At 43.8% G+C, this 24,001-nt stretch overlaps 2 protein-coding genes across 2 annotated transcripts in view; both read right to left on the bottom strand.

Moving 5' to 3' along the window:
• Positions 1-1,530: 1,530 nt before the first annotated feature.
• Positions 1,531-13,857, bottom strand: c15h10orf71 (chromosome 15 C10orf71 homolog). Its single transcript, XM_078288612.1, has 10 exons — positions 11,663-13,857; positions 11,331-11,479; positions 10,124-10,256; positions 8,774-9,085; positions 7,263-8,203; positions 6,247-6,389; positions 4,990-5,496; positions 3,772-4,356; positions 2,640-3,654; positions 1,531-2,561 (listed from the first exon to the last, which is right to left on the bottom strand). The coding sequence occupies exons 1-10, from the start codon at positions 13,855-13,857 to the stop codon at positions 1,636-1,638; spliced, it is 6,906 nt and encodes a 2,301-aa protein (XP_078144738.1). The 3' UTR covers positions 1,531-1,635.
• A 6,686-nt stretch (positions 13,858-20,543) lies between these two features.
• drgx (dorsal root ganglia homeobox) overlaps positions 20,544-24,001 on the bottom strand; it is a 6,211-nt gene continuing 2,753 nt past the window's right edge. The window contains exons 5-7 of the mRNA XM_071913618.2: positions 22,535-22,707; positions 21,902-22,014; positions 20,544-21,787 (exon numbers count right to left, since the gene is read on the bottom strand). Of these exons, the coding sequence (XP_071769719.1) occupies positions 21,420-21,787; positions 21,902-22,014; positions 22,535-22,707 (654 nt within the window). The 3' untranslated portion in view covers positions 20,544-21,419. The remainder of the gene's footprint in view (positions 21,788-21,901; positions 22,015-22,534; positions 22,708-24,001) is intronic.

Genomic DNA, 24,001 nt, shown 5'->3' with positions numbered 1-24,001 from the left:
ATCTTTTGAACAGATAATTCTCTTATACTAAAAGTTTGAGCTTAAGCACTGATGATACATGACTTTTTAAACTGAGGGTCATGTGTAAAAAGTGCCAGAATGACAGTCACCTGTAATTGTGAAATGTATCATGTCTTCTCACCTACAACTTTTCATGGGATTTCCCTCAAGTTTTCCTTTACATACTCCTTCAGCTGGAGTCTTTGCCCCAGCTGGTCGAGGATCCGCTCTCCTCTGCCCTGCAGTGGTCAAAGCAGGCTACTGCTTCTCGAGGGGATCAACAATCACATACATGAGGCTACTATGAAACTGGGGAGTATGCAAGCATTCACATTCACAGATGTGTACATTTAATCCGGGTTTGTGAATCAAGGGAAATCAAGGGAAAGACATTTTCACACTTTATCATTTCTCTCGTCGGATCCCATAGGCATAGTAAGCAATGATTTAAGCAATTGGATCAGTTCATACAGCAACACACACACAAGCAGCAACTACAAAATGTTGTTCTCTCTTTTTCTGTTTATGAACCCTCTCAGGACATATCATTGCTCTCTCTCAATAAGAATCTGTAATTGTTTTATGCGTTTATGAGTAAAGAGACTCTTCATTTTGTGGCGTTCAGACCCAGGAAACATTTTAAGAGTCAGAACAGGATGCGGGTGACAGTAAAATTATATTGTCATCTACTCATTACACTGTTTTGATAAAAAAAAAATGAAATCAACCAATAGCAACAATCATTTGTATTTTCTTTTTCTCTTTTTATTTTTAACCTTTACAAGGTGCTTCTGAAATTCATTATACTGACAAAGGTTTTGCTGAATGAGTGTGCTTTTATTGCCTGAATACGTCCATGTCACACTACTCTGTTTCACAGCAACACAGAAACTTTCTCACAAATTTCCAACTTTAGAAATGGACTACGTTATGAAATTAAACCTACAAAACAGCAATAATCACATCATCGTTTTCACTTTGACATTGTGGTTGAATAGACAAACCATGGTGTACAGCATCTGCAGATCTTTGTTTGACACTATGGGTTTAACAATATTTCATGCATCACAAAATGCCAAAAGTAGGATTTCTCAAACAAGAAAAGAGAATGAAAACTTAAGCCGGCCTGTCAGTGTTTACATAGCAGCACCGATACCAAACTATTGAACACTATAGACATACTGTTAGTGTTTGCTGTTTCATAATGTATTTAGGACTAGGTGGCAATGAGATACTGATCATATACACTAAAAAAGATCTTAGCGTCTCACATTCAAAAAATCAAATGGAATGGTAAACTTCTCTGTAACACAATAAAAAGCTCAACACTAATGAATCTCCAAAATGGTGAAATATAACAGCAGCAATTTAACAGCATGTCACAGGGACTTCTTCATGAAAAGTAACTAACAACCAAAAACATTCTGAGACTTTTTTCAATTGAATAAGTCACATATACAACCATATCACTTATATATAATAAAATATATAATAATCAATACATACTGTGCCTTTGGGTATCTTTTCATTTTATCAAATGCTTTATTTAGCTACAGTGAATGTGCTACATACTCTGACATATTAGTTATTTGTCTCATTTACACCCTTTCCACTCAAAGCTATCAGTCTCTGTTCTTACCAATCAGACACATCCATGAAGTCCTCCAGTTCACTTATGCTTATTATATCACGAGGCCGCAACCTGGAGTGGGCTGGGTTTTCATTTTCATACACTGAGCTTCCTGCAAGCTGGTTGTTGGTATCATGCTCTGGGTATGACTCGTATGAGCCATGTGTGTTGTGAGCTGTGTGTACGTTGTATGTTTTGTCTGTATCATGGGCCGTGTCCATGTACGGAGTCTGCTCTGGGCTGTAGCTTTGCCCAACTGAGTTCTGTCCCCTCTCATTCTCTTGATATCCGCAGCTCTGGCTCTCCGTGACAGGCTCTGGGTCCTGGGAGAGTGTGGCAGGGACTGACAATCCTGAGGACGACCTGTGGGGGGGCAAGGAGGAGACAGGCACGGGCTGGTAGCCTTGGGGATAACCCTGGTAGCCTTGATACAGCACATAAGGCTTGCCAGCTGGAGCGACCTGGGAGTGGGGCTGCTGCTGTGGCTTGACCTGCATTTGGGGTTGGGGTTGGAGCTGGGGCTGCGAATAAGCAGGCTGGGACTGGGGTCGAGAGCCACTCTGGGCTGACTGACGCACATTCAGCTGGACGTACTTCCCAGTCTCAGGGTCAAAGAAAGTCTTGGTTTTCACCTGAACGGGCATGTCCACAACAAAGTACTGACCAGACCCGAGGTCCTGCAGCACCTTACGCTGGGTCAGTGGGAAGGACTGGGCATAGCCTGACTCTACATGGTACTGTGTCACTGGGGCTGGATGGCTGGTGTGGTGCAGAGTGGGAGAAGAGGGAACACTAGCAACTGTTTTGGGTGTAACAGGGAGGGAGACGGGGGCAGTGGCATGAGGGGAGGCAACAGGGAGAGAGACGGGGGCAGTGGCATGAGGGGAGGCAACAGGGAGAGAGACGGGGGCAGTGGCATGAGGGGAGGCAACTGGGAGAGAGACGGGGGCAGTGGCATGAGGGGAGGCAACTGGGAGAGAGACAGGGGCAGTGGCATGAGAGGAGGTACGGAAAGAGCGGTAAGAGGACTGCATCTCTGTGTGGGAGGAGGGCACACTAGACTCTAATGTTGGGGCATGAGAGAGAGAGACGGGAGCGGAGAAATGGGGGGAAGCCAGGGCATGGCGGCTGGAGGAGCGTAGCTCAGTGGGGGAGGAAGGAATACTGGAGACAGCGCGGACTGGTTTCTCCACTGGAGTAGGGCTGTCCACCACAACTTTAGACAACTCCTTCTTTATCCTCCGAGTGGTCAACCTTTGTGCCCTGCGTAAGGCTTTCTCACTCTTTGGGGGCACGGTTGGAGGCTTTCCCAAAGACCGGGCCACATCGCTGCTGAAACTACAGGCTGACTCTGGCCTTTCATAGTCGTACAACCCCCTTAGGTCTGCCAGGTCTGTGGCACTGGTGGCAAAACTCTCCACATCTTCTGACACATTGCTGATAACAGAGCGAGAGTCATCCTCATCCAAAGCTATGCTCCTCCTGGAGAAGGGCCTGTATTCTGGGAGAGGGGCTGAGTACTCCTGTGATGAAGACGCTGGCTGAGGAGTCAACGATTCTTTGACAGTGGGAAGTCTGTTGAACCCACTGACTGTGTCGTGGTGGATGGGGGTTCCAGAACTGCGTCTCATTCTGTCCTGCTCCTCCTCTCCTCTCTCGGACCCCCTCCAGCTCTCCAGGGGCGAGCCGACCCTGAAATCTTCTCCAAAGTTCTTATGGAAGCGTGGTTTGACTGACTTGAAAGAGGAGCCTCTCATAGTGTTATCCTTCACCCTGAACATGGTGGGCTTGGCTCCCAGAGCAGGAGAGGAGGTGTTGGAGCGGGGGAGAGCTGGAGCTGGAGATGGAGGGGCAGATGGCCTACTGTAGGATCCTGAGTCCTCAGTGGACTCTACGCCAGATGGGTCCACTCTTCTTTGGGAGGGTAAAGGGGAGCGTAGATGTCTATCTCTGGGTTTCCTCTCTGACTCTGTCGAGGTGATGGCGTAGTATTGGAGAGCATCCTTCCTCTGTGCTGCTCTTCTCTGCTCCTCCCTCAGAGAAGCTCTCTCTTCCTCTCTCTGGGCTGCTACCTTTTCTTCTTCTCTCTCTTTAGCCCTGCTCTCCTCTTCTTGTTGAGCTAGCATCCGCTCTCGTGCAACTCTCTTCTCCTCCTCTTTCTGTGCTGCTCGGCGCTCCTCCTCAAGCTGTCTTGTTCTCTCCTCAATTTCTTTGGCGTGCTGTTGTTCTCTTTGTTTTGCTCTCTTTTCCTCTTTTTCAGCAGCTCTCCTCTCCTCCTCCTCTCTCTGAGCTGCCATCCATTCTTCTTTTCTCTGTCTTTCTTTCTTCTGCTCCTCAATCTCTTTAATCCTTTTCTCCTCCGCAATTTGAGCAGCTCTCTCCTCCTCTCTCCGTTTTGCTTTCCTTTGCTCCTCAATAAGAGCGAGTCTCTTTTCCTCCTCTCTCTGTTTGGCTCGCCGTTTCTCCTCAATCTGAGCAGCTCTCCTCTGCTCCTCTTCTTGAGCAGCTCTCTCTTCGTCTCTCTGTTTTTCTCTCCTCTCCTCCTCAATCTCTTTCATTCTCCTTTCCTCCTCTCTCAGTTTTGCTCTCTTCTCCTCCTCAATCTCTTTCATTCTCCTTTCCTCCTCTCTCAGTTTTGCTCTCCTCTCCTCCTCTTCTCGAGCAGCTCTCTCTTGCTCTAGCTGTTTTGCTTTTCTTTCCTCCTCTGCTCTCTGCTCCACTTCTCTCTGTTTTACTCGCCTCTCCTCAATCTTAAGAGCTATGGCCTCTCTCTCTCTTGCTCTCCTCTCCTCTTCTCTCTGAGCGGCTCTCCTCTCCTCCTCAACCAGAGCAGCTCTACTCTCCTCTTTGATCTGTTTTATTCTGATTTCTTCCGCTTTCTGTTTTGCTCTTTTCTCCTCTAACTGTTTTGCTCTTCTTTCCTCCTCAGCTTTCCGTTCGGCCTCTCTCTGTTTTGCAACAATTTCTTTTTCACGCTGAGTTGCTAGCCTTTCTTGTCTCTGTATTTTCATCCTCTCATCCTCAATTTTAGCAGCTCTCTCATTGTATTTTTGTTTTTCTATCTTCTCATCTTTTCTTTGAGTTGTTCTGCTTTCCTCCAAGTTGTACATTTGCCCCAAAGTGGGCTGTGGATGAGAATTGTTATCCATGTGTGGCATTCCTTCTGCTTTAGGGGGAAACAATTCTTCTTTAGGTCTTTCAACTTGGATGGAGTTGTCAAGTTGAGCTGGGTGTCGTGACAGAGAAGTGTTTCTTGTCTTGTTGATTGAGGAAAGTGAGGTTGGTGCTTGGGTGGGAGGATTGTGTGGCCGATAAATGCTTTGGTCTCCTTGTTGACTGAGTCTTTGGTTACCAGCTACAGCCACTTCTTGTTCTCCACTTCCTGGGTTCTTAAGGTGTGCTGGTGTTGGCTTGCTGCTCTCTTTGAGATCTTGTGTATGTATTGCCCCAGAGTCTGTGACGCCTTCATTAGCTTTGACATCTGGAAGCATATTCTCTTGTCTCTCTTTCTCTCCCAGTTTGAACATCCCTGTCCTTTTGTGTTCTTTCTCCATAGTTGAAAATACTAAGGCTTTGGGCTCTTTGTTCACTTTGGAGCTGAGCTCTGTCTCTTTTGGCAAAGGTTTCTGTTTCACAGAGAGGTCTTGTGTCTCAGTAGTGAACACCGGGCGTCTACTATGACGAGTCTGTATTCTTGGAATAAATCCCTCTTTTTTGCTGGGAGGGAGATCCTGAATTGTGTCTGGCCGGTCCTCTGAAACAATTACTTTTAATCTGGCATAGTCTGCAATGGCTGATATCTCAGGTATAGTGGAGACCTTCTCTTTTGGTTTAGGTTTAACTTCAGGTTTGTAGTCAACATTTTCCTTAACTGTATGATCCCTTGTTGGATATAAATTCTTAGTACTCTGTCTTTCCTTTGATGATGTGCGATGTTTTCTGATATGAATAGCTTGACCTACCTCCATCTTTTCACTTTTATTGCTCTGTCTCTCTGTGGGGCCATCACTCTGCTTTGAAACCATCTTATCTTCCCTATTTATCCTTTTCAAATCCACATTTCTATCACTTGCCGAATTTGATTCCACAGTTCTCTTTTTACCTTCATTCAACACAAAGGCTTCATTTCTAACACTTTTTGGTTCCCCTTGTAAGTGTGTTTCCTTGCTGATAGAGGCCTTGTCTGGAAGTAAACCTGCAATGTCCTTTCTCTCTGATACTGCATCTGACATACCTCCAACATTTGCATTATCATTATATTGTCCACTGTTTGTTTCTATTACCCCTTGCAATTGAAAGTAGTCTTCCTCCATTAGCTGTCTCTTTGTTTCATCCGTTGTGGCCCCAACTGTCTTTACTTTTTCAGGCTTTCTATTTTCCAGTTGTGTATTCTCACTGGTTGGGGTCACGCTGTTGTGTTGATCACTGACTTTCAATGAATGGGCCCCCTGCCTCACACTGGGTGACATATATCGAGCTTCCAAACTGTCTTTTATTGGTTTTGAGTCTTTGCTTGCTGGTGTGAGGAGTTTGGCTCGGTCCTCTTCTTTTGAGGTGCTCATTTTTTCTTCAGGACTTGGTACTGCGACTTGTTTATTTTTATTTACTGCACTCACACTGGTTGTGGGAATTTTGATGGTGGTATGTTTTCCTGTCACATTCTGGTTGTCTTTCTCAGTTTCTCCTGGCACAACTCGGATGGCAATGCAGCCTATATGCACATTTTCGTCCACTTGACTGTTGTCTCCACTATGTTTCCCTGTATGCTGATTTGTTATAGATACATATGTGTTCTCATTTCCAGTTAAACTGTTAGGAGAACTGTCTTTGTAGTGTGGCTTCACCTCTGGTGGTGCCGAGTCATGCGTCTTTTCCACCTGTAGGGGTGCACTCCCTCCATCTATGTTCCTGCTTTTGGATGGATTCATGACACTTTTTGTCATATCTTCTTTCATTGATGGTTGGACATCATGCTTCATTAAACTTTCAGTATCACCTCTGTTGAAATTTTCCTGGTAGTTGGTAGTGGCCGCTTTGGCCACAGACTTCTCATTGATATGTTGTGTTTGGGGTTTTCTATCATCAATATCAACTTGCACGTTGCTCATTGCTGAGTTCTCTTTTAACTTTTCATTTGTGTAGTGTTTAGCTTTTCTTGTGATTATCCCATGTTTGAAGAGGAGGGGTTGAGTTTCAGCCAACACTTTATTTTTAGCAGGTTCAATCACTGTTGGGGACTCATCTTTATCAGCCAGAGGGTCTTGGAGTCGTGTTTCGCTTTGGGAATTTTCTTTCATTGAAGAGCTTTCCTCCTGGAAAATGGTCCTTTCCTCATTGATCACTTGTGTCTTGCATTTTAGAGGTTCTGTATTTGAGGTTTCTTCTTGCATATTTTCAGGATGATTATTTATACCAACTTCAGTTTTATCATTCTTTGCTGTAGGTTGTGCTTCCTGTACAACTCTGTCCTTTTCCTTTACTATGCTAACAGAAACATCTTTTGAAGAGTCATTTTCTTTGCTTAGATCAAGACCTGAGCTGGGGTGACATTTAATGTTACCAATTGTCTCAGTATTAGTGTGCTCTTTCTCTTTTGCCTGAGTTTCTTCTTGAGCTTTTTCGTCCATCTGACCATTGTTCATTGATGGATTTCTCTCTCTTACAGTTACCATTATTCCCATGATCTGCAAGCTGTCATCAGCCACAGTGGTCGCACCCTGACCAAAGACAAGTTTTAGTGAAGGTGCTGAATCTTCAGGAACTGCTTCACTTTTACTCTCAGCCTTGTCTTGAGTTTCAAGTTGGGAGCTTTCTATCTTATTCGCATTGACCATTAAACCTTCAGGTTTGACCTGTGCTTTAGCCTGTGATGGATCCACTTTCTTCTCATTGAGCAGATCAGTGTTTATTGCTGTTTTGCTTTTAAGTCCCTCTTGCTGTTTCTCAGAGTTTTCTCCATGATTTGCTTCCTGTTTTCCTAGGCTGTTAGGAGTCTGCTCTTTATTTTGTGTCGACTTGATTCCAGATTGCTCCTCTTTCTTCAGTCTGTGTTTCGACCCTTCATCTATGCTCTTGGCATTACTTTCAGCCCGTTCTGGTTCTCTGGGTGGTTGCATCAGAGTGTCATTGCTCTTCAGTGGTTCTTTGGGAACTTGTTTCAGTGAGTGGTCTAACTGACTGGTGGTTGTTGAAGACTTGACTGGTGCTGTAGCAGAGCTGGGAGGTGAAAGAGACTTGACTGGTTCCATCTTCATCCCCAAAGGCCCCATCTGTTGCTTTGGCGTAATATTATTGGAGATTGTATTTTCATGTCTGCTAGAGACTTCCAGTGATGGTGGTTTCTGTCTTACATTGTTACTCTGACTCTTAGTGGTATTTTTGGGTAAAAATCCATCTCGTATAGCAAAACCCTTTTCTTTAATTGCTGAAATCTCCTTTTCAGCATGAGCCTTTATTTTGGAAGTCAATATCTCCTGCTTGGTCTGAGCTCTCTCCTTGTAAGACAAAGCTCTGGGAGGGGTATAATGTGTATCCTTACCTGGAACTACACTATGCTCAGTTGGCTTGGGCTTCCTTTCAAGGGGGATGGGTTTAGCATAATCAGAATTTCTTTGCAGTGAAACATCAATGTTATGTTTCAGAGGATCACATTTTTCAGAATTTTCATTCATAACCCTGTCATCCTTTGCTTTATCAATAACTGTCTCACTATTTGTTCTTTTATTCACAGGTGGAGGTAAATCATTTGTACTAGATAATTTGAATTCTTTGGATGACTCACTATAAACATATTGGTTTTCTTTGACCTCATCATATTTAATGCTCACTTCTCTCTCCTGATTTTCTGTTTTAGCCGTAGCAACTCTGCTTATAGGGCTGCTTTCATCCTTTGATTTATTGTTATTCATTGTCTCTTCAACTTTATCAAGAGCTAAAGCTGACATTTGACTGTCATCCTTTGAAGAAACATTGGCTGCAGTGCATGGTTTGCTTCTATTTGTTGAAATTGTATTACTAAAACCATATTTCTCTCTAACATGATCATAATCATCAGCCCCTCTGTTAGCTTTTACTCTATTCTTGCTGACAGCTGAGTCTTCATTCTGTTGATGCATTTGTGTTGCCTGATCATGTTCTTTGCACTCTTCATTTTTAGCAGGAACATCTTTATTTGTAGTGTCATCTTCCTTTGTGAAGACTGTATTTCTGACTTTTTGTTTTTGCTCTCCTCTCATTTTCTCCTTTATTTTGGCCAACTCTGCTTTAGCTTTAGCTAATTCTGTTTTAACTTGCTCAACTTTATCTGGCTCATGTTTGGCCTGCTCTGTCTCTGATAGTTTTGCTTTGGATTTAGCTGACTCTTCTTTCATTTTCTCTATTTTAGCTAGCTCTGCTTTAGCTAACTCCGCTTTGGCCTGTTCCGCCTTTGCCTGCTCGGCTTTAGCTATCTCTGCTCTAGGTCGTTCTGCGCTGACCTGTCCTGCTTGAATTAGGTCAGCCCTGACTTTCTCTTTTACTTCCTCTATTTGAATGTGGTCTGCTTTGACCTTTCCCGCTGAAACCAGCTTTGCCTTATCTTCTGCTTTGGCCTGTTGCACTTTCATCTGCTCTAGTTTGGCCTGTTCTAGTTTAGCTTGCTCTGCTTTGATCCTTTCTGCTCTGATTTGTTCTGCTCTTATCCGCTCTGCTTCAGCTTGTTTTGCTCTTATCCGCTCTGCTTCAGCTTGTTCTGCTTTTATCTGCTGTGCTTCAGCTTGTTCTGCTCTTAACCGCTCTGCTTCAGCTTGTTCTGCTTTTATCCGCTCTGCTTCAGCTTGTTCTGCTTTTATCTGCTGTGCTTCAGCTTGTTCTGCTCTTATCCGCTCTGCTTCAGCTTGTTCTGCTTTTATCCGCTCTGCTTCAGCTTGTTTTGCTCTTAACCGCTGTGCTTCAGCTTGTTCTGCTTTTATCCGCTCTGCTTCAGCTTGTTCTGCTTTTATCCGCTCTGCTTCAGCTTGTTCTGCTTTTATCCGCTGTGCTTCAGCTTGTTCTGCTTTTATCCGCTCTGCTTCAGCTTGTTTTGCTCTTAACCGCTGTGCTTCAGCTTGTTCTGCTTTTATCCGCTCTGCTTCAGCTTGTTTTGCTCTTAACCGTTGTGCTTCAGCTTGTTCTGCTTTTATCCGCTCTGCTTCAGCTTGTTCTGCTTTTATCCGCTCTGCTTCAGCTTGTTCTGCTTTTATCTGCTGTGCTTCAGCTTGTTCTGCTCTTAACCGCTGTGCTTCAGCTTGTTTTGCTCTTATCCGCTCTGCTTCAGCTTGTTCTGCTTTTATCCGCTCTGCTTCAGCTTGTTTTGCTCTTAACCGCTCTGCTTCAGCTTGTTCTGCTCTTATCCGCTCTGCTTCAGCTTGTTCTGCTCTTAACCGCTCTGCTTCAGCTTGTTCTGCTCTTATCCGCTCTGCTTCAGCTTGCTCTGCTCTTATCCTTTCTCGTCTGGTCTGTTCAGCTTGAGCTTGCTCTGCTTTGGCCCTCCCTGCCCGCTCAGCCATCGCTAGTTCAACTTTGATATGTTCTTCTTTTATCCTCTCCGCTTCAGCTTGTTCTACTCTGGCCTTCTCACCCTGCTCTCCTCTGGTGTGTTCTGCTCTTGCTTTCTCTGTTTTGTTTTTTTGCTCTACTTTTACCTCCTGTTCTCTGGTTTGCTCTGCTTTTGTCTGTTCTTCTCTGGCCCGTTCTGCCTGTTTTTCCCTTCTCTGCTCATGTTCTGCTTTAATATTGGCCTCCTCAGCCTTTACATGCTCTACTTCTGTCTGTTTTGCCCGATCCTGCTCTGTCAATTCTGTTTTGGCCTGTTCTGCTTTGACTTCCTCTATACCAGTCTGACCTGCTATAATTAACTCTGGTCTAGCCGACTCTGCTTTGGGCTGTGCCACTTGACCCAAATCTGCATGCTGTGCTTTAGCCAGCTCTGCTTGGGCATGCTCTGCTTGTATCTGTTCTGCCCTGGCCTGTTCAGCTGTCACCTCAAGATATTGTCTATCTTTCACCTGATTTGCCAATGTAGGGGCAGATGATTTGTCAGGGCTAGATAATGAATTGCTCTGCATATTGTGGTCATACTGTTGTTTAGCCTCTTTTTGTTGGAATCTTGGCACTTCATTCTCATTGAGCAATGGCATATATTGTTTTCTCTGAGCAGTTTCTTGTTGCGTGAAAGCGATGTCTTCATTTGAATAAAATGTCTGTTGTTTTCTGTATTCTTGCTCTGTACTTCTATGTGGAAGATAATTCTGCATCAGATAATTCTCTTTCATTTCATGTTCTTCATTGTGTCCATAGTAGTTTTGAAGTTCGTATTTGTCCTTTAATGTTCCGGATTGCTGTTTTCCATTGGCTGGAGCGTCTCTGAGCACAGAGTCAGTACTAAGTGGAGCATATTGCTGCAGTTGGTTTGACAGGTTAGGATTGACCAATGTGTGATAGGGATTGTGGAACACAGCCTGTTGTGGATGTGAAGAGGTTCCTACAGCCAAACTCCCCCTCAACTCTGTGTTCTCTTGTTCTTTACTTATATTCCACTTGTTTTCTCCCCCGTATTTGTCTCTAGGTGAGTGGAATTCATCCTTTATCATAGCTGCTCTTTGGAAAGACTGTGCATATTGGTCTTTCTCTGTTAAAGCAGGTATCTCTCCTCCTTTCCATGGAGAGAAAGGTGCTTTCAGACCGAGCATCTCTGTGTCTTGGCTGCTTGTGTTACTGACACAAAGCTGCTGTCTCCACCTTTCCTGGGAGGATACATCACTGTAACCATATTTGTTCTCTTTGACTTGTTCATATCTATCCACTTTTGCAAATACCCCCCCTGATGATTCACTGAAATCCTGCGCAGTCTTTGTCTTACTTATTAGATATTCTCTTTTTTGATTGGTGTAGTCAGTATTTAATCTGGGCGTGTCCATAGTTGAATAGGATGGTTTAGGGCTTAGATTAAGTTTAGGGTGAGGCGAAGTAACCATGGACAGTGTATTCGGGACACCTGAGTTTGTCTGCCTGTACACATCACCCGCCAGGGTTTCTATTTTATCAATCTGGCCTTGCTTATAGGGAGTAAATGATGATAAGTCCTCATAGAGATTCTGTCCATTAGCCAGCTGATTGCTAGTGTAATTTTCCTGTATGAGGCCACTGAACCCAGTATGATGAACCATCTCACCTTGCATCTGAGCTGTCAGGTAATCACTTGAAGTGTACTCTGAATTTTGGCCTATATGTGCTGTTGTAGGTTGGGAAGTTAATGCCGTAAATGGCAGTCCAGGGCTATGATGCGCTTGTAAAAGTTGATGTGACGCGGCATCTGTCATGCTGGGTTCCTCCTGTACAATCACCTGGGGAATTTGGACATCTGGGTCTGGGAAATCAGGGATATCTATCACGGTGTCTCTGGGCTCATTGACATCCTGGTTAGAGGGCTGTTTGTGTTTGTCCATTATGTCCAAGCCTTTAAATTTGGTAGGACTGTAGGTGCTTTTCACTCTCTTCCTGTTGTCTTTGAGGTTGAAGAGGAGGCTCGTAGCCCTGGATTTGTAGCTGGACATCCTAACATCAGGTGTTGCTCCCCTGCTCTCAGCCCGTACAGGGGGGTGTTCCACAGTTAGGGGTGAAACTGCATACTGCTGGACTTCTGATGTCTCTGTTTCTTGATGTGTATGGATTACAGGTGTTAGCAGCTGGCTGATGTTAAAGGGAGTTGTGCTAGTGTTACTGCTGACAGCATTTTGTGGCACTGTTACTGCGGTATTGTTGTTGCCAAAGGGTATTAAACTACTATGTAGTACACCCTGCTGATTTGCTGTCATCTCCATTGTAATGTTTTGCTCTGATGTCATCATTGTGAGCTTCTGCTGGAGGCCACTGAAGGAGCTGAGAGTGTCTCGGACACGTCGAGACATCTCAATGGTAGGTGAGACAGTTGATGGCCGTTGTGATGGGAGCCTGTTACTTCCCAGGCTCTGTGTCCGTTTCCAGTTGGGATAATGTCCTGCCAACTCTGACTCACAGCGCTTCTCCACAGCAGAGGCTTTGTGCAGCATTGTGGACGTTGAGGTGGAGCGTGGAGGAGGGGGAGGAGGTGGAGGAGCCACTGGCGCAAGGGTTTTCCTCTGAGGTCTAACCCCTCTCTCATCAAACATGGAGGGACCCTGTGGTTGGGCCCCTAGCGATAGCTCCTTGTACATAGGGGTCTCATACCATTTAGGGAACTCTGAACGGGGCATAAACCCTGAGACTTCTCCTTGTTGGAAGGGAAACCTGTTATGGTCCCTCCACACCTTGAAGGGGCTAAATTCACTGTGTATAAAGAAGTTAGAGTTAGAGCTGACCTGTGTTGACATGCTGTGTTTACTGTGGGAAGATCTCATAAAAGAAGATGTAGAATTCATGTGAGCCATTGCAGTAGCTACTTCAGAGGAGTAGAAGCTGTTATCTTGAGACGAGAAGGGGCCAGCTGAGGGGAAAGGGCCACTGTTAAAGTTTTGGTGGTATGCTGAGGAGAATTCAGAGAGTTCCCTCTGGATGCTCATCAGAGCTGATTTGTCCCAGCTTGTCTCATTACTCCACTCCCTGAGTTTACCATCCGCCCCCACTCCATCTCTGTAGCCCTCAGAGTTAAAAGCCTTGATAAGAGAAGAGACTCTGGAGCGGCTCCTGCGTTGCTGTGAACTCAACTCTGTGGCTCCGTTACTAAGGAAGGACAGATGTTCTTCCTTCAGAGATTTCTCTTGCTGCGACATTTCCACAAATGAAGGCTGGAATGTGGCAGAAACCCTCCCTTCTGTCCTTCCCTCCCCATAGACGCCCCACTGTGGATCCGCCCCGGTCTCCGCCCCATATATTCCCCCATGGATCCAGTCCTGTCCATACTGCTGCACCCTGAGGCTGAAGCTCTCATGGGCAGCTCTCTTAAGTTCCTCCCTCTCGCTGTCCTCCTTGTCCCTGTCCTGGCCACTTTTGCTAAAGGCCTGCTGTCTCTCTCTCTGGGCGGAGGGGGAAGAGGCGCAGAGGTCCGAGTCATTATAAACAGCCTCATCTCCAATGCAGAGGCTCCTGAATGCTCGGTCGGTCAAATTGCTGACCTCACGATCCGTCTCATCCAGAAAGGACCCACCACTGGAGGTGTCACTGTAGCCGCCATCGCTGTGCTTTCGATGTCCGCCACTCCTTCGCCCTGAGTGGCGCTTCTCCACTGAAGTCATGATGCAGGCTCACTCACAAAGAGTTCATTCTTCTGCTCAGTTGCTCAGTCATTCATACAAACATACTCACACAGACCTCAAAATTACACACACTCTCTGCCAGTGGAACTTTCAGGATTTGGGACCCCCTGTCAGGATGTTTGACCACCGGTAGCTCCTAAGACATTGTGCATTTGAGTTGTTCTCTGTCCAAAAAAGTCATGGAATTCCTTACTTTCCTGCAGGAGAAGAGAAAGGAGAATTAGTCTGGACATGATCATCACTGTCACACATCTAGGCATAACAATCTATCACTAAACAAAGCAGTTTGATGTGGTGTTTTCATGTGGTGGGTGATGTATTTGTGTTTTGATAAATTGGAAGTTATATTCTTTCATATGAAGTTATCATTTAGTCTTAATATGGGAAAGAATCCAGCGCCTAGGATGTGCTTGGCCTTTTAAAAAATTGCTACCCTCAAGGGTGATTTCTTGTGGTGTTTTTAATTTTAGTGATTGCTGGCCTTTATAAGAATCTTTTTCCTGTGCATTAAGCAGCAATGTACTGTATGCGGTTCTGAAAACAGCCCTGTAAATCCTCCCACTCAATCACACTGACCTTCAGGGACATGTTGGGAATAAAACTATCCTGTTGCTAGGCACAGTAAAAACAGAACCCAGCCTCACGTGAGTTATTTTAGGAAAGGAGGGACGCTTCCCATACAAACTCAGATGATCACACACACACACACGCACACACACATCCCCACAACATGTGCCTATAATAGTGAGCTGAAAGGATTCTTACGTGTTCAATCATCATCATTGGTAAATCATCATTAGATTTCATTTGGATATATGTATAACTAAAGATTAACATCAGTTTAATAACATTCAAGGGCTTAGACGATCTTAGAAAAGAAGTGCGGATTCAATATCAACTGTGTTAGCACTGGCAGTATATCTTTCTAAGAGGCCTCACGAGCTAGACCTCCCAGCTGCTTTAGTTCTTTGGGTCAAAGAGTCAAAGTGTCTGCTTAGGACCAGGCAGACTGTGATATTGCATTGGAAACTAATCTTCCAGCCAGTTTTACAAGCATGGAGAGAGCAGGTGGAAAGTGTACCAAAATATCCTGAAGTAGAAGAGCCGTTACTTAGCTGAGAGTAAAATTACTGGTGTAAAAATCTACTTAAGAAACAATTAAAAGTACCTCATTTAAAATGTATTCAGAGTATACTTACTGAGTTACAAAAAAAAAACTTTACAAGTATAAATCATCAATTTAGAGATGGTTTCTGTACAGACATCTCCCTTCACAAACATAATCAGTTTTTTAAGAACTGTAAATCTAAAATGCTCAAGGCCATGGTTGAGGGCTGAGGAGGTGCTCTGGATCAGTTAACACTCACTGACTTTCCCTAACCTTGTTTCCCTCCCTCATCACTCATAAGTTGGCTAGTTTCTGGTGCAATGCTTATGGAGAGACTTCAAAATTTGTACTCTGCAACAAATGTGATATAAAATTTAGCAAGGAATAACACTCAAGTCAAAATATACTTTAGTAAAATACTAATTTAAAAAACTACTTACACAAATACACAAAAAAAAGCTACTCAATTACAGTATCAACAGTACAGTAATTGCAATTTGTTAGTTCCACCCTGGGCAGAGAGATTGCTTATCTCCCACTTAAACTGTTGTGTATCTACTCTGCTATTTCAATAAAACTTATTGACATTTTAGTTGTTAGAAACACTTATTTGCTACAGTGTAAAGTTTGTACATTGAGAGGCAACATAAGGCAACGTCATGGGTATGTTCTGGTTAAATTTACTGCAGCTGCCAGGCAGCCTTCACCTTGCCCAGAATATCTAGTGGTCCATTAATACCTCCTGACCTGGGAGCCGTCCATCTCATATGCATCTACAGAACATCAGCTGCACACTGCTGTACTACCAGGCTTCATCAACAACACACCAAACTAGTGTAAAAATGAAAGGATTTTAAAGAATATTTGTCATGCAGCACCTTTCTCCTTTGACAGAAAACAAACAGCAGCTTTTCCCATTTTATAGTTACACTGACTTTTATCATCTTCTGTTGGATTTACACAGAGACAATCTCATTTTTAACCCTATGTGACCCACTGTATAGCTGATCCTTTCAATGCACAGTAAACATGGATGGATATTTGGCACACATGGCCCGCATGGCCCAAAGTACAAATTTTGTTGGAGAAAGAAACAAATACTGCATGTCAGTATACAGTCGTCCAGTATACAGTCATCCAGCACAACATCAAACTGTACCTGCAGTCAAAATCATGCACTGATACGGTAACAGTCCATAATTTGAGTCCCTTTTTTCTGTGCCAATAATCTTATATGTCAAACTGTCAGGGTGATTTCTGTTCATCCTTGCATGTGGCAAGTTTATTTTTGTCCAATGAAGGGCCTCCAACTCTAAAACCTGACACCAAGGAGGCCTCGTTTCAGAGAGGTCTCTGGTCCAAAGCTAGACTGAACAGCCGCAAAGCCATCGCCACTAACAGCAGAATGGATATGACGAAATGTTTATAAATATCAGTTACTGTCAGTGGAATAAAATAAAATACTGTCACTGGGATAAAATACTGCACAATACCTGTGATAAGTGAATGTGTATTAGCCTTAGGAGATCACAGTGGGGAATTTTGTCATATAACTGCATGAAAAGTTCACCCTACAAAATAAAACTGGTAGAAAACGAGAATGTATGCATGAATGCCATGTATTCTTTCTTCAATTCTACATCTTCCTTTATGAACAAGAATGCATTCACAGTGAACTCTTGGTCTGTCTTACCTTCCAGTCTTATATTCCATAGTCAATGTGGAGGTTTTTTTTGTAACTCCTCAAAAAGCTCTCTCTCCCCAGAAAGGCCTTATTGTCAAGCCGCTCCTGCCCTGTCACTGCACACAAGCCTTCTGGCAGCTCTGTCTCTTCCTATTGACAAGAATCCAAAGCAAAAAAAAAAACTCTATATAGTCCACTCTCAGGCCTTTGAGCATCCGACTAGAGGCAGGCACCGGGACTCAGGGCCGGAGACCAGACAGAAATAGAGGAGTTGTCCCAGAGAGAGTGTCCACCATGGGGGACAGAATGAGGGCTTGAGCTAGCATGCGAATCTGCGAGATCCTTCGGTGTCGAGTGTCAGATGGATGAAACAAACAGCCTCTCAACTATTTATAAATCTGGACAGCTAACTGTTGACCATTAGCAGCTAAAGCTAACTGTCAGCACCCATGAAAACGTTAGAACTGGCTGAAGCGGTTGTAGAGGTCTAAACGAAGACAGAAAACCTTATTTCCAATGGATCTGTTATTATCGTGGGTGTGGGGGGGGGTCAAGGTTGGGTGCCTCTCCAGGAGACATAAATAACTCATTGCCTCATGCTGGAGTGCCACCCTCTTCGTTAAACAGACCTGACAAGCACTATACGGAGTGTCAACAAGTGGCTCTTAGTCACCGCCCATCCTCTACCCTACTATCACCACCATAGATTAGACTGGAGTTTGGTAGTGACTAAGATCATTATGCACTTTGTGTTTAAGACTAAGCAACAGGTAAGCCTTTGCCAGATTTGGGCCATTTTCTCATTCATTTCTTTCCCTGTGCCAGACCAAATAGCTTTCTTCTTTAATCTGTGGTGTTCATTTCAACATGGATTTTACACTCTCCAGTTAGACTTGAACTGGAGGCCTGATCTCCCTGGCTACAGCCTCGCTTACCCCTTGGCAGAAAAGGCCATAAGGCAGAGGAAGGAGGAGGAATCAGACCTCCCCTTTTACCCCCCGCCCCCCTACAGCCCACTGCTATAATAGGAGATTGCTGTAGCAGATAGTTCCCTGGGATTCTTGGCGGGTGCAGGGCCGGCCTGGCTGGATGATGGACACACACACATGGACTCTAATGGAGACGCACGCCCTCCCATGTGCCCACACACACGCACACACACACACGCGCGCGTGCACATACACACTTGCTTTACGTACAACTTACTAAACTTTGGGAAAGGCTGAGATCATCCCCTTCTAACCGATCTTTTTCCGCCGTTATAAACAACCTCCCCCATGACTTATAGCTCCACCTTCCCCCGCATGCTCTTCTCATCCACCACTAGACTCTTATCAACCAGTGTCATCCCTCTCTAAATGTATTTTACATATACAAGGGCTTAATTTCACTAATTTCAAACATCCTCACACAGAATTATCAACTTGCTCCAATACTATCCTGTTGTGCCACATATGTTAGGCCTTTAAAGTTTAGTTAATTAAAAAAAAAAAACACCCTGTTTTCATCCTTTGGCAAAATTACTCAGTGTACATGTTTATCCAAAAACAACTATGATGTAATATGGTGCTTGATTCTCCCACTAAGGTTTGAAATGAAGCCCTGTTGGGTTAAGCCTTGGAAAGGTTTCCTGCTCACCAAGGCCCTCTAGTGGACACACTAGGCACAGACGTTCACTTCCACTTGGCTTGTTCTTTGTGATGCTGTTGCGTTGGCATTGGTATTGCAAACACCATACTTTTTGACATCCCTTGAGTTTTGCACAGTGCTATTTGACCACAACAAGTTTGCATGGCCGTGTTTTGTGTTGTGAACCTATTCAGGACTGTAAGCATTGATCACAGAGGCTGAGGATGCTCTTCCCCATGCTGAGTAAGGAGGAGCAAAGCTGTGGTTATGTGGCAGACAGCAGACAGGCGCATTACTCGCTGCATTAAGATATGCTTCGTTTGTATTATCTCCATTCAGAGATGAGCTTAATTGATTCTAATTGATTGGGTTATTGATCAGTTCTGATGCAGGAATTAAAAGCAGTGATGACAGTGGGTGTTTTGGCCCTTCACTGACCCGGCCTTGAATGCACCCATGTTCATATCTGACTTAAGAAGAAGTTGGATCCAGGAATAACAAATACTATGTCCGGTACCCAGTGTTTAGGAAAAGCATTGTATGTATGTCGGTTTTGTGTATGCTTGAGCATGCTGTAACTTGTGTCTCTTTTTGTGTGTGTGTGTGTGTGTGTGTGTGTGTGTGTGTGTGTGTGTGTGTGTGTGTGCTACGCCTCCCTGTTTCAGGACATATTTCCCCACATCCCTGCAAAATATTTCATTACTGCAACAAAAGAAGCCCATTAACTGCACTGTAAGAACAGAGTTCAACTGCTGTCCCCCGTATTCACCATGTTTGTCTGCTTTTCTGGCCGCTCTCCAGCTAATTTGATATAACAATGCTCCACAAAACCGCCTCAGGACTTTTTTTAGGTGACAGAAAATTATCAATGATGCCACATGCACAGCTGAATGTCAACACCAACTTGACTTGTTTATGAAATATTAAAGCAGTGAATTAGGGGCACCATGCAGAACTTAATGATGATCGGAGTCATTATAACTTCAGCATCCTTTGTTTTGGCTAATGATTAAATTCCAAAACTACTGTATTCAATTTTGGAGAGATTGAATGTGTTTTCTACATCTTTTGTATGAGTTGGCTGGAGTCCGTCGCTCATATTGGTGCATTTTTGGAAAAGGAGCTGATTTGTATAAGGATATTGTGTTATCGTTAGCTGCCATGTCATGGGGCTTAACATCTTTGCTCTGGAGCTCTCTCATGCACTTAAAGCAAAATCATTATATTAGGAGATGATGTTTTTAGTAATATATTTTGGAGCACAAGCAGATACAGTAGAATACCTACTATATAATAGGCCCACCAAATGTATTAAACAAAATAAATGACAACAGCTCAGAATAGGTGCTATGTTGAGATTAAATTTTAAAACTTTCTTTTAGCTAACTTTTGAAAATTTCATCTTGAAAGTGCTCATTTATTTGTATGGATGGTGTGTGGTATTAGTATGTAAGAGTACAATGGCACTCCAATAAAGAGGAAAAGTCACAGGACATCTTAAAAAATGTTAATGTCACAGGAGGGTGACTCCGTCAGTGAAAAGCTCACTTTATTAGTATATTGGTGGGGTATTTACAGCATGCACAACATGATGGTGTGAAAGGAGAGAGAAAGAAAACGAGAGGATGTGAGTGTTCAGTACTCTGTGTACCACCAGGCACGACTTCTGACATTATCTCCCTCCTCTATGTCACCAGGGTGTCGCCTCATCAATTATTGAACCAGTACTTCGTGGTAATACATAATTTCTTATCAATTATTCATGATAATGTGTGTGTAGTTTACTTAATTGTGTTATTGACTATCAAAAGTAATTTCCTGAAAATCCTCAAGGACGCAAATTGAATCAGCCCGACTACTGGTTGTGCGCGCTGCGGTTAAGTATTCTCAATCTGATCAGCTGATCCTTTATTCAAGAGTCATTCTAGTGAGGATAGCTGAAGGAAGAGATATTTAGGAATTAATGAATAAATAAATAAATGTATTGCCCATGATAAACTACTGTATGAAGAGCCCTGAGGTGATGAAAGATGATATATTTTAAATGCAAATTCAACATTAATAAATAGCATGCATCATGTTTAATGGGGTTTATTAAAAAAGTGTGATGCTCAGTGGGAGAAACAGAGAGAGAGGGAGAAAGAGAGAGAGAGAGAGAGAGAGAGAGAGAGAGAGAGAGAGAGAGAGGAGAGAGAGAGCGTTCCTAAAAGTAAATAAATAATAAGAGTCACGATTGCTCTCCTCTCCCGGCTTTAAGGGAAGCTGATAAATAATGTATCAGAACAGATGGCTGGAGCGAGAGGCAACAGGAGAGGAACATGAGCGACTACATCTTTAATTGTTTTAAAGAACATGTCACAACAGGACCAGAGTGTTCCCTGTCTGCTGGCGCTACAGATGTGCTAACAGAGTGAAAGGGACACCACTGCTCTGTCACCGACTCTGCTTCAGCCTGCCTGGGGATCACACATGAACATACTGTATTCTGGCACGTGTACACATTTACATTGAAAATGGCTGATTAATATTAAAGTGCACTTTCACTGTCAAATAAAAAGAGTGAAAAATGAGACGATTGTTTGAGAGCCCATTAGTGACCTGATGGCATAAACACTATTGCCAAACTCCTATGAAATCCTGAATGTCCTACCATCGGTACTACACTTACGGTTTTACATGCATTAACATTCACAATGTGAACCTCTGTCCTCTTTATGAGAAAGAGAGAAATTGTACCAGGATTACTTGAATTCACATTATCAAACAGGAAGTCTTTGTTTCACGCACGCAGTTTCTATGTTTGTCCATCAAACAGTGTCCAAGAGTGCATGAAGAAAGATATAGTTCCAAAACCACACTTGTGCTTTTAAGGGGACGGCACGGCCCCAAATATTCAGCATTTCTCACAAACAATATTATTTTACAGTCAAATAAATATTTTAATGGTTGCATCCATACATTATGATATCAGCAACAATGCGTCTTCCCAGGCTGTTTCTGGATCAGTCAGTAGTTGTGCTTAGTTGCTTAGGACCAGAGTAGGGTAGAGTAGTAATAACAGGCACGATCACACAGACTTAGAGTATCAGTATATCCACGTTGGCCATTTTGTCCAGCGCCTCACTTCTTCTCCAGCGGTTCCTTGGAGCAGTGAGGGTGTTTGTCAGGACTGTTGCCCAACACCGGGGCCTTGGCGGCCGGGCTGGGACTGGAGCTGTCCCCCCCTCTTCCCACAGCTCCTGGAACCTCAATGGCAGGACCCACAGGCGGCCTCGCTACCCCGGTCACTCCCACTCCGGACAGGACGCCCACTCCCGGCCCGGGCGCCGCCCCCAGCAGGTTGGCGGACTGCAGCACGGCCTCCGAGTGCTCGCGGGCCTTCATGCGCAGGGCGGCCACGCTGGCTGTGCGGTTGCCCTGGCAACCGTAGGGCGGCAGGAAGGACAAGCCCATGGGGTCAGGAACGCAGCAGGAGCACAAGCCGCCTCCTGAAACACAATGGAAGAGTTGCAGAAAACTCCAGGGACTGGAAATATGATTTTCAATATCATCATCATTATCATCACTATCCTCCACTTAATGAGAATCATAAGCAGTTTTACCTTTGAGTGTGGCGACCTGCGATAGGGCTTGGGCATAGGTGGCAGAGTTGAGGAGGGTGCCAGGTATACAAGATGGGAAGAACGGACCACCGGGACCCACTGTCCGGTTGATACTGAAGCAAAAGAGAACACAGAGATCTCATCCTCCAATAACATGTTCATATGGATAAATTATCTGCTTTATGCACCTTTCATATCTTTTATAAAAATTCTATGACAATTTTGGAACTTTATAATTGTGCACTATGGAGCTGGTTTTATCTATGGCTGACTATTATCACCATGTTTATTTCTTATCCAAACTTTGTTTAATTAGAAAAATCTGTTAAGGACATATTGTAATCTACAGCAATGATCTGGGAGATTAATATCAGTGGATTGTTGTGGTTACACCCAAACACACACACACACACACCCACACATGCACGCACGCACACACACACACACACAGTTTGGGGGATTAAGTGCCTGGCTCAAGCACACTTCAAAAGGTAGTCGTTGATGGACAGGAGATTTCTTCTTATTTACTTCCATCACAGACCCACCAATCTGCAGATCTGGACCGGCAACCTTCCAGTCACAAGCTTCTCTAACAGAAGGATAAACTACTATCAGCTGTCTATCTTTTCTCACCTCTGCTGCATTTCCAGTGGTTCTTTCTGTTTTCTGCTCTGGTCCACGGGAGACTGAGAGTTGATGCTGCGAGATGGAGGAGTGCCTTCGCTCATCTGTTCTTTCCCTCCGTCAGGGTCTGTGCTCCCTCGTTCCGTCTTCCTCCACTTTGCTCTGCGGTTCTGAAACCAAACCTGCATTTAAAAAAAAAGGAAAGGAAAGGAAAGGAAAGGAGGGCCGGAGGTGGAGGAGGAAACAAGGGTGCAGAGGAGGACAAAGAGGCAGAGGAAGAAAATAAGTTAAATTTGAATTTGGAAAGTACTGTGTTGTCTGACACAGGATGCCAGCATTGTTGACAAATTGCATTCCATTATGTTCTTTACTGAAAGCACCTTTATATGCATGTCATTCTGTTATTTCTCTTAACTATTTTTTCTGTTGATCTCATATGATTTTTCTTCATTTCTTATGCTTATAGCAACAATAACCTGTGTATAACCTTTTGAGCATATGTACTAATGAACAAGTGCAACCTTAAAACAAACAAATTGACCTATATATAACTATCTAGTATTTGTATGGTATTAACAAGCCCGTCAAAAATAATATAAAAACAGCTCTGTTTGGTCTAGTATATAAAGATGCGTTTGAATGTGTCAAGCTGGCGGTCTGCCCCATTAACTTCCCACAGTCCGCGACTTATCCGAAAACTTCACCATCCGCACAGCTGAGAACATATAACCAAGTTCTTGTATCTTAATTGAATGAAGGTCATTGCCTATAACAACATTTAATTGAGCAATTTTTCATTATCATATTTTAATGACTTCCCACTGACAGTTGTGCTGCCCGAGAGAGAGGGAGCTATGATGAAGTCGTTTATTTCCCTATTTAGTGATTGTTTGACAACATCAGATTCGATTAGGACTCGGTTCTCGCAGGCATTAATCATGATGTGTGAATGGAGGTTAGAGTCAGTCTGCATGTGCTCAGCATCCATCCTATTGTACGGGAGGTATAAATGATGTCAACAGCCAAACAAAACACATGCATTCATTCGGCATAAAGAAAGGACAACAGTTTAGTGGCAGGACAACAATACAGCCAATGGACTTATCTCACCCCTGCACCTTCCAGCTAGAAGTCGCGCCCCCCCCGTCTCTGAATGGGCTATAATTGCTCCATTAATCTCAATTTGCCGCGTGCTCTTAATGCGGGGGAGGCCCATTGACACTTTACAAAAAGGGGGGCAACAACACTACAACAGAAAGGAAATTTATTTTCTAATAATAATGTAAGTTTAATATCCCTGCATACTGCGGTGGATTCATGTTCAGATTTAATAATAGGAATGTGGTAATCGGATTAGGAGGGGAATAATTTGTTTACAATCCCTAATTTACAGCGCTGGATTCCATTATCAACCCCGCCATTGGGTTTAAGCGATAGTAAGATGACCCTGGGGAACAAAAGGCAAACTATTATATT

This window comes from Centroberyx gerrardi, chromosome 15, assembly GCF_048128805.1.
Source record: "Centroberyx gerrardi isolate f3 chromosome 15, fCenGer3.hap1.cur.20231027, whole genome shotgun sequence".
NCBI classification, from domain to species: Eukaryota; Metazoa; Chordata; class Actinopteri; order Beryciformes; family Berycidae; genus Centroberyx; species Centroberyx gerrardi.
The sequence above is the reverse complement of the archived record's forward strand: the minus strand, read 5'-3'. Positions and strand labels throughout refer to the sequence as shown.

What these genes read in the sequence shown, in the direction of transcription:
- c15h10orf71 (XM_078288612.1), bottom strand. Translation starts at nt 13,857, where the DNA reads ATGACTTCAGTGGAGAAGCGCCACTCAGGGCGAAGGAGTGGCGGACAT. An exon ending in CCAAGACACAGAGATGCTCG is followed by an intron (nt 10,257 to 11,330) that starts GTCTGAAAGCAC and finishes AAACAGAGAAAG; the next exon opens with CAAGAGCAGAACACACCAGA. An exon ending in GTTCCTGCTAAAAATGAAGA is followed by an intron (nt 8,204 to 8,773) that starts GTGCAAAGAACA and finishes CCCCCTTGAAAG; the next exon opens with GAAGCCCAAGCCAACTGAGC.